The 9,590-nt window shown below is 38.9% G+C and overlaps 1 protein-coding gene across 5 annotated transcripts in view; it reads left to right on the top strand.

Annotated features, from left to right (window-relative positions):
• Positions 1 to 187: 187 nt before the first annotated feature.
• Positions 188 to 9,590, top strand: part of RPS6KB1 (ribosomal protein S6 kinase B1) — a 39,713-nt gene continuing 30,310 nt past the window's right edge. For 4 of the 5 annotated variants that reach the window (XM_082860869.1, XM_082860868.1, XM_082860867.1 and 1 more), the window contains exons 1-3: positions 188 to 377; positions 7,410 to 7,459; positions 8,680 to 8,800. In XM_082860869.1, the coding sequence (XP_082716995.1) occupies positions 237 to 377; positions 7,410 to 7,459; positions 8,680 to 8,800 (312 nt within the window). In that variant the 5' untranslated portion in view covers positions 188 to 236. Of the gene's footprint in view, positions 378 to 596; positions 958 to 7,409; positions 7,460 to 8,679; positions 8,801 to 9,590 lie in introns of those variants that run through there. The other variant, XM_082860870.1, reaches the window with a different exon arrangement.

The raw sequence follows: 9,590 nt of genomic DNA, 5'->3' as shown, positions 1-9,590 counted from the left end.
GATCTGGTTTCCGAGCGAGGCTTCGGCTGGGCTTCTGCGCATGTTTCTGCCAGTACCTGGCTCCCAGCGATAGTTCTACGCATGTTCATTGCCCACGGTTCGGCTTCACAGAGTCCTGTACGCATGCTCCAGCGCTGAACTTGAGGAGCCAGTCTAGGGCCTAGGCGCAGACGCACTGAGCCCAAGCAGCCGGTGATGGCGGCAGCTGCGGTGGTGGCTGCGGCGGGTCCGGGCCCATGAGGCGACGACGGAGGCGGGACGGCTTTTACCCAGCGCCGGACTTCCGAGACAGGGAAGCTGAGGACATGGCAGGAGTGTTTGACATAGACCTGGACCAGCCAGAGGACGCGGGCTCTGAGGATGAGCTGGAGGAGGGGGTGAGGCCCGGGGTCCCGGGGGGCCCGAGGTGACAGGGCCGGGGCGGCGGCCCGCGCCCTGGAAGCGCGGCGCGTCCGAGAGCGTGGAGACCCAGCGGGGCGCGAGCAGTCTGCAGGAGAAGCCGAGGCGCTGCACGGCCAGAAGCGGGGGGGCGGGGGGGCAGGCGGTGCGGATCTGGCCGTAGGTGCGAGGCTGCTGCGGCGCTTGCAGGTGCGGCTTGTGCCCTTATAGCCCCAGACCGGTGCAGCCGGGAGCAGTCTGTGGAGGGAACGAGGAAGGGCGCGTGGTCGATTCCTGGAGCTACAGGACTTGAGTGTGCGGGGCGCGAGTGTTGGGGGGAGGGGACTGCGCTTGCTGGGTGGCCCGTAAGTGCAGGTGAAGTGTGGAAGGATTCCCCTAAGTGTTCCATCTTCAGACCTCCCACAACCACTTCTCTCGGCCTGTCGCTTCTCTCCTAGGAAGCGCTCAGCTGTTAGAAGTGACAGCTGAAAACTTCTGTCGGGAGTAGCGCTGCCGCTGCTGTTACAGCCACCAGGAGTTTTATTTCGGGAGCAAGGGGGCTCTGCCGCATCTTCCAGGGTTTGTTTGATTGCTTTTTTTTTTTTAAAACCCCTTCCTTGTGACTTTTTTTTTTAAAGCATTTATAACGACACACGGCATTTGTAACTTACTTTTACCCCAGTTGGCGATGTCTACATTTTTTCAAAATACTTGATGTAATTTAGGGGTGGAAAAAAACCAGCGTTGACAGCTGTGATTTGGCTTGCCAAAAATAAATTGGTTGCACTGAAACTTGTGAATGGTGGTGTGAGGGCTTTTCTTTCTGTAATTTAGGGTGTTAAATTTAGAATTGTTTTTCCTAATGCATAGCTTGGTTTTACCTTTGCTGCCTTAGTAGTTTGTTATTCTTTATTCAAGATTCTTTTCTCAAGATAAATTTATTGAAAAATCACAGATTGTACCTGACGTTCAGAAATGGTGTTGTCATGCTAAATCCCTGATTCTGGGTAAATGACCATCAATGATAACCTCACGGTAATTTAGATTCTAAATTCCATTGCCTAGATGAGTACGTGGGTTAATGACTGATGTCAGATGTTTGTTCTAACTACAGAAGGGGCTTCCCTTTCTTTTCCTCACCCTGTTTTCCTCCTTTGGCAAGTAAGTTGTTGCCTGCTTGTTGACCAAAGATTGAGATGCTATATATAAAGAATTTTGAACACTTCATGAAACTAAGTGGGCTAAAGTAATACTGCCCTTTTCATAATCAAAGGAGTCTAAATCAAAATCAGACAGTTCGGAAGGTGGGTGTTGAGATGTGTACTTTTTAATATGTTTGCATATGGAATTCCAGTTAGCCTCTTTTTTTTTTTTCCAGTTAGCCTCTTAATGGAACATGTGATAACACTGAATACAATTTGAAACAAACGTAGGATTACTTTCATTCCAAATAACATACTCATCGATTATATTGGCCCCATATAGCAGTGGCTTTGGAGCAGAGCAGGGGAGAAAATGATAGGAAGGGTATTTTATAAAATTTTCATCAGTTGAACTTACAGAATTTCCAGACCATGGTTTTATTAGGAACTGGAAGTAAAATACTATATTAAGATTCCTGTTATTAACTGGGACCTCTCCTGGACATTTGTTTTGCTGGGTACAAGCAAATAGGATTTTGAGAATTTTGAACGGGTGTGGAAGAGGCCAGAGAAATTGTTGGGAATAAGAAAGAAAAAGAAATGTGGCCACCACCCTGGGGAGAGGAGCTTTGGGGAAAGAGCAAAGGTAATTAAAGAGGATTTTGAGGAAGAGCCTTCAGCAAAATATATCCTACTTAGCAATGCTTTTGGAGTTGAACTGTTTCTTTTGAGTGTGTTATTCTAAGAGGTGCAAGCTGGACAAGCAAAAAGAATTGGGGTGGAATTGGGTTGGCCACCCAAGGAGATTCAGTGACATCCAGGTTTCTCTAAAGTAAGATTTAAAATTCTGAAAAATGAGAGAAATTTAGATTCTTGGAAGATCTGACCACTGTGAATTTATAATAACATAATTAATATTCTGGCTATTTGTGAATTTATATCCAAGCTTTTTAAACATTGGTGCATATCGGAGTAGCCTCACTTCTTCATTTTATAGTAAGGAAACTGAGGCATTGGCCAGAGAGATGATTGCCCAAGACCACAGAGATAACTAGTGGTAGTATTTTCTTGACTCAATTCAGCAAGCTTCATTGCATAGCTTCTTCATTGCATTTACTAGTTTTGTTTGTAATGTACCTGTTTGTGGTTTGTCAGAGTGAATTCTGATCCCTCCAGCCATGCTCACTGACTGTGTGATCTAGAATAAATTGCTTAATCTCCCTGACACTTCTTTCTTCTCCATAAAATGAAGCTTACACGCGATAAAGTATATAAAGTACTCTCAAAATATCCTGGCACATTATGTAGTTAGCTAGTTTATGGAAATATAGCTTGTCAGTGTTAACTCATTGCCAAGGAACCAATCATTTAAATTTACCCTCATCTATGCCTAGAGACTTAATAAATACAGTTATACTAGAGGTGCTGCATTTTTAGAACTGTAGTTTGTTTGTTTCCTTTCTTTTTGTCATTGGTCCTATTTAGAGATATATACCTTTTTAGGTATGTTACACTGAGTGAATCTGTATTAGTAAATATATGTGTTTACATAGAATAGTTAATTCTTCAGTGAGTAAAAGATGAGGAGATTTAATACATTTTAAATACTGTATTAAAACCAATGGGTGAAAGGATTTTTTTGTTTGTTTTTCTGTTTCATTGGTGATAATATAATTTGGGAACAGAGTTGAAACTAAGGGAAAGTTTTCCTCTAGAGATTTTCATTAGATTATGAAAATGTTGGAAACGTCTGCTTTCTGTGGAGACACAGGTTAAAAGAGTAATAGATAATTGTGAATGCAACTTAAAAAATCCTTAATTTTTTAAAAAATAAATTTATTTATTTTATTTATTTATTTTTGGCTGCGTTGGGTCTTCGTTGCTGGGCACGGGCTTTCTCTAGTTGCAGCGAGTGGGGGCTACTCTCTGTTGCGGTGCGGGCTTCTCATTGTGGTGGCTTCTCTTGTTGCGGAGCACAGGCTGTAGGCACGCGGGCTTCAGTATTTGTGGCTCGTGGGCTCTAGAGCGCAGGCTCAGTAGTTGTGGCGCGCACGGGCTTAGTTGCTCTGCAGCATGTGGGATCTTCCCGGACCAGGGCTCGAACCCGTGTCCCCTGCATTGGCAGGTGGATTCTAAACCACTGCGCCACCAAGGAAACCCAAAAAATCCTTAATTTTTACTCTACTAATTCAAAATTTGAAATAGTCACAGCGGCTTACTAGTAGTACGAATTTCAGATTGGGATATTAAAGTTTTATAGAGCAAAAAGTGTTTTGAAAAACAGCGCTATATATTCAATAGATAATATGTATTCAAATATTCACGATTGTGAATATCTCATTATCAATGCTTATCTTGCGTTTTAATAGATACTTACCTTTAAGTATATTTAAATAGCCCAAGATTTAGGGCCAGGTTTACTCCTTTTTCCCAATGTATCTGAATTACTGAATCTTATTTTATAAGAAAATATCTGTGAACAGCCAGGAAAGTAGATAAATGATTTAATAAATGTTTGGATTAAGGATATTTTTCACCCATTCTGTAACAATTTATTTAAGTTTTTATAAAATGTGCTCTCTTTCATTGGGACTTAAGGCATATTAACTTGAATTTATATACAATTTTAATTTAAAACTTTGTGAATAGTCATTCTGATGCGCTAGTTTGAAACAGTGTATCTTGTATAGTACCTTAGATGAGGAGGATTCTACTTTGTCAGTCGTAGTGGCACACACCAAAAACATTGGATGGGTCATAAAGCTTAAGGCAGAAAAAAAATCTGAATAAAGTTTCCTGCGAAGGAGAATTGTCAGTATGTCCTATATGGTAGCTTGATGTTTCTGCTATAAGACTTCTAAAGATAACATTGAGTAGTAGAAAAGAATTGTGCCTCAAAATGCTTCTGCTCCAGAAGGTAACGGTAGGTAGTTTACAAGCCCAGATGCAGGTGGTAAGTCAGGCCTGGCTGCCTCCGGAAATGAAACATAGCCACAGGTCATTATCTTTCTAGGTGGCTTCAAAGTCATAGTTCAGTGTTAACTACTCTGTGGTCTTTAATTTAGAAGTAAGTAAAGCGAATATTAAAAAAAAACAATTACATAATATCAGTTTTATAGAAGTTAACCTTTTGTCTTTAAAGTGAAGCCATCATAGGTGATTATATGAAGCACCAGAAACCAAAAAAAACCCCTTTAACCATAACCACCCCTATCTGCCCCTCCCCACACACAGAAGAAACTGTATCAAGTTGAAACTGCAAGAATTTTTTCCCCTTGATACTGCCCCCTCCATTTGCCTAGGTCTAATCATGAAACATACATCCTTGGTGTTAGACTTCATCCTGACTTGTTTACACTGTGAGCAAGTTCTGACTAAAAAGCTTTTGTTTTGAGGGGTCATTTGAACATCCATTGTGTAAGAATGCTGTCAGTTTTCTTTGTGTGTCTTGACTGTGTGCTGGTATCTTTGAAGAAAGATGAGTTCACTTAAATATTTTTTGAATTATTCTAAAATTTTTAATAAAAACTTTAAACTTCTAATTTTTTAGAGCCTACTTTGTTAGGATTAACCACATTTATCATTTCACCAGTTGATGTTCATTTGAGTTGTTTCCATTTTTTGGCTATTGTGAATAACGCTTCTATGAACATTTGTGCCTAAGTCTTTGTGGAACATGTATTTTCATTTCTCTTGGGTAGATACCGAGGAGTAGATATGCTGGATCATGTGGTAAGTCCATGTTTAATTTTTGAAGAAACTGCCAACCTGTTTTCCAAAGTGGTTATACCATTTTACGTTGCTGCCAGCAGTGTATGAGGGTTCCAATTTCTCTACATCCTTGCCAAACTTGTTATTTTTTGTCTTTTTAATTATAACCATCCTAGTTGATATGAAGTGGTATCTCAGTATAGTTTTGGCTTGCCCTTCCCTAATGACTAATGATGTTGAACATACTTTCTCGTGACTATTGGCCATTTATATGTCATCTTTGCAGAAATGCCTATTCAGATCCTAACCCATTTTTTAAAACTTTGGTTATTTATTTTTTTATTATTGAGTTGTAGAAGTTCTTTATATGTTCTTATTCTGTGGATTTTCTTTTCACTTCATAATACCTTTTGAAGTGCAGAAGTTTTAAGTTTTGAGTAAATTCACTTTATGGACTTTTTTCATTACTCTTTTGTGCCCTTTGTGTTCTGTCTTAAGTCATTGCCTACCCCAAGATTGTGAAGATTTACTCCCTCCTAGATTTCTTCTAAGAATTTTATAGTTTTAGTTCTTACATTTAGGTCTGTGATCCATTTTGATGTATGGTGTGAAGATAGGGGTCCAAAGTAAATCTTTGCATGTGGATATCTGATTGTGCCAACACCATTTATTGAAAGACTGTCTCCCATTGAATTTTCTTGGCATCTTTGTAAAAAATCAGTTGACCATAAATGGAAGGGTTTATTTCTGGGCTCTCAGTTCTATTTCATTGATCTATATTTCTGTCCTTATGCGCGTACCACACTGTGTTAATTGCTGTTGCTTTGTAGTACATTTTGAAATCAGGATGTGTCAGTCCCCCAACTTTGTTTTCCTTTTTCAAGACTATTTTGGGCCCCTTGTGTTTCTGAGTGAATTTTAGGATTAGATTGACAATTTCTGCAAGAAAGGAACCTGGGATTTTTATAGGATTGAGTTGAATCAGTAGACCAATTTATTTAGTATTGCCATCTTAACAACGTTAAGTCGTCTGATCCATGAACATGGAATGTCTTTTGACTTATGTAGGTCTTTTAAAATTTCTTTCAGCAATGTTTTGGAGTTAGCAAATATACAAGGCTTGCACTTCTTTTGTTAATTTTTTTTCTAAGTATTTTATTCTTATCGATGCAACTGTGAATGGAGTTATCTTAATTTCATTTTTGAATTGTTCATTGCTAGTGTACAGAGGTTAATTAAGTTTTGCACTCATTTATACTACGGTCAGAATAAATGTTTGGCCAGCATGACTCCTCACAATATGAGAGTGTTGCTTAATTGTTTTGCTTTGATCAGCCATATCATACACTACAATATCTTGGACTGGCTGTGGTTACTTTAGGCTTAGTTAGGCTGTAGTTAAATAAGGTTTATAGCATTATGTTAGTCTTATTATCAAAAGCATATCAGAATAGCACTTTTTGTAAATCATTTGATTAACTCATATTTAGAATGTAGTACCTTTAGTTTTGTAATATACAAAATACATATTTTGAATAAATGTAATTTTTGAAGGAAAACAGTCACCTTTTTTTAAAAAAAATAAATTTATTTATTTTACCTTTGGCTGTGTTGGGTCTTCGTTGCTGCTGCGCGGGCTTTCTCTAGTTGTGGCGAGCAGGGGCTACTCTTCGTTGCCGTGCACGGGCTTCTTATTGTGCTGGCTTCTCTTGTTGCAGAGCACAGGCTCTAGGTGCACAGGCTTCAGTAGTTGTGGCACACGGGCTCAGTAGTTGTGGCTCTAGGGTTCTAGAGTGCAGGCTCAGTTGTTGTGGTGCACGGACTTAGTTGCTCCGTGGCATGTGGGATCTTCCCGGACCAGAGATAGAACCCGTGTCCCCTGCATTGGCAGGCAAATTCTTAACCACTGCGCCACCAGGGAAGCCCGAGCTCCTGGTTTTGTTTGTAGATCTTTGATGAGTAGCATCTGTAGCTTAGTTATCACATTAAAGTGAAATCCCATAGTATTGTTTGTGCACCTTATTTTGTTCATCACCACATTTACCTGTTATTAAAGTATAGAGAATTTTAAGCTGGTTTATTTCGTTCATTGTCCTTCAGTAATGGGGTGAAGCAGTAAGTTCTTTAATTTCTTGTTTATGAGGTTATTTATTTTTAAAACTTTAACATATTTTTCAGGGTCAGTTAAATGAAAGCATGGACCATGGGGGAGTCGGACCATATGAACTGTAAGTTTATATGAAAATGTTTCACTGTGCTGTCTTTCTTTTATGTAGTTTATAGCCATCATGTGATCTCAATAACCTGTTTTTAAATATTTAGTCATATATACAGACTTGGTTTATTGAGTTTGGCACGAATATCATAACATATCTGGGGTTTTGAGATCATGTATGCATTTTGAGAAAAAGATTATTCAAATTTAGAGTATACTGAATATGAGTCTGCGTGTGTTAAGGAACTTTTATTAGTTTAATATAGAGAACCACCTTTTCCTACTGAAAAAATAAAAATTTTAGAAATGCTCCCCAAATCAAATGCTTTTTTTTTTTTTAACACTTATTTATTTATTTACTTGGCCTCATTGGGTCTTAGTTGAGGCACACGGGATCTTCATTTTGGCACGTGGGATCTTTAGTTGCCGCATGCGAACTCTTAGTTGCGGCATGTTCCCTGACCAGGGATCAAACCCGGGCCCCCTGCAATGGGAGCACGGGTCTTAGCCACTGGACCACCAGGGAAGTCCCTCAGATGCTTCTTATTTTGCTTGTAATACATCATCCAAACAGAGATCTGTTCAATTTTATGTCATTTTAGGCAAGCTTCATTAGGTGAGTATGGTGTTTAGTCTGCTTTGTACCCCATCTTCAAGTAAAAGGCCTTGGATTGTGGGCAGACTGAGAAGATCACTCATAGAGAAAGCATTTAAGTGACAGATAAATTGCCTCCCTTTTTGGAGTCTTTAAATTAAGCAGATGTGGAAAGATGCATGGATATAATTTATTAGCAAGAATTTTTAGCTAAAGACTTGAACTAATTGGGTACCTTTAGAAAGCTCTCATTTTCTGAAGTTGCCAAATGAAGTTGGATAACAGCTGATCTCATAGACATTTTGAATGAACTAAATTTGAATAACTAGAAGACTTTTTTCCCTTTGTCAGCTTAATAAACGTGTTCTAATTTATCTTAGTTTGGGGATGCTTGATGCTTATGGAAATAAATAATCAATAGCCTGTTCTGTAAACAAGCAGATAAGCAGTTATCAAGCCACCCTAATCTTGACCTACCATGTCATTGAATCATTAGCTTACTTAGAGCACGGATACTATATTTGTTATCATGCACCTTTTTCCTTTTACTTAATTGGATTATAATTCTCTTTCTAACAGTATGCTAAAGGTAGTTTAACTTTTTGCAAATTTACTTTTGGTTTTGCTTTTCTTCCCAGTGGCATGGAGCATTGTGAGAAATTTGAAATCTCAGAAACTAGTGTGAACAGAGGGCCAGAAAAAATCAGACCAGAATGTTTTGAGCTACTTCGAGTACTTGGTAAAGGGGGCTATGGAAAGGTAGGAAGTATTTTGAAATGAGAGCTGTTGTCTGTCCTGTGTGGATTAATTTTTATACCCTGATTCCAGCACTACTCTTCAATCTTTGTTAGCTCTCAGCAAAGGATATGATCACTTACCTGGTATTATTTGAGGGCTATACAGAAGTTCTCCTTTTCCTACCACCGTTCACATAAAAGCCCGGCACATTGTAGGCACTCAGTCAATATTTGTAGAATAAATAAGTAGGCAGCTGTGCCAGGCAAAGTCTGCTATTAGAGGATTCATTCCTTCCTTTGGTTAAATGGTACCATCTATTGGTATCCTTTAAAAAAACAAACTACTGCTTACTTTCAAGAGGCATGGCACATTAAATTGGTATCTGTTACTGAGACCTTAATCTAAATTAGTTTTCTTGGACTTGCAGTATTTGGAGCAATAGAGTTAGGGAAGCTGAAGAATATAAGAGGGGAGAAGAAAAATGAAGAGAACCTCTTAGTTTCATATTTTTGCCAGAGGCTTTCTAATTTAAGACCTCACCTCTGTGTGTTCTGCCCAAGAAAATTTATACCTTCCCATTCTCTATCAAAAGACAGAATTTGGATAGCATTTTAGAGTTAGGATTAAGCTTGAGAACTATTTATGCTATCGTGTAATGTTCATTTTTGCAAAACATGACATTTGTAGTTTATTCTTAGGCTTAAGGACATATTCTAATATGTTCTAATCATCTTGAATGTGTAACACATGCACTGTGAATCAGACATTTTAGCTGTTGCATGAAAATGTATTGTAGCTAGTCATTTTAAGG

Source organism: Leucopleurus acutus (genome assembly GCF_964270905.1).
Source record: "Leucopleurus acutus genome assembly, chromosome: 19".
In the NCBI taxonomy this organism is placed as follows: domain Eukaryota; kingdom Metazoa; phylum Chordata; class Mammalia; order Artiodactyla; family Delphinidae; genus Leucopleurus; species Leucopleurus acutus.
The sequence above is the reverse complement of the archived record's forward strand: the minus strand, read 5'-3'. Positions and strand labels throughout refer to the sequence as shown.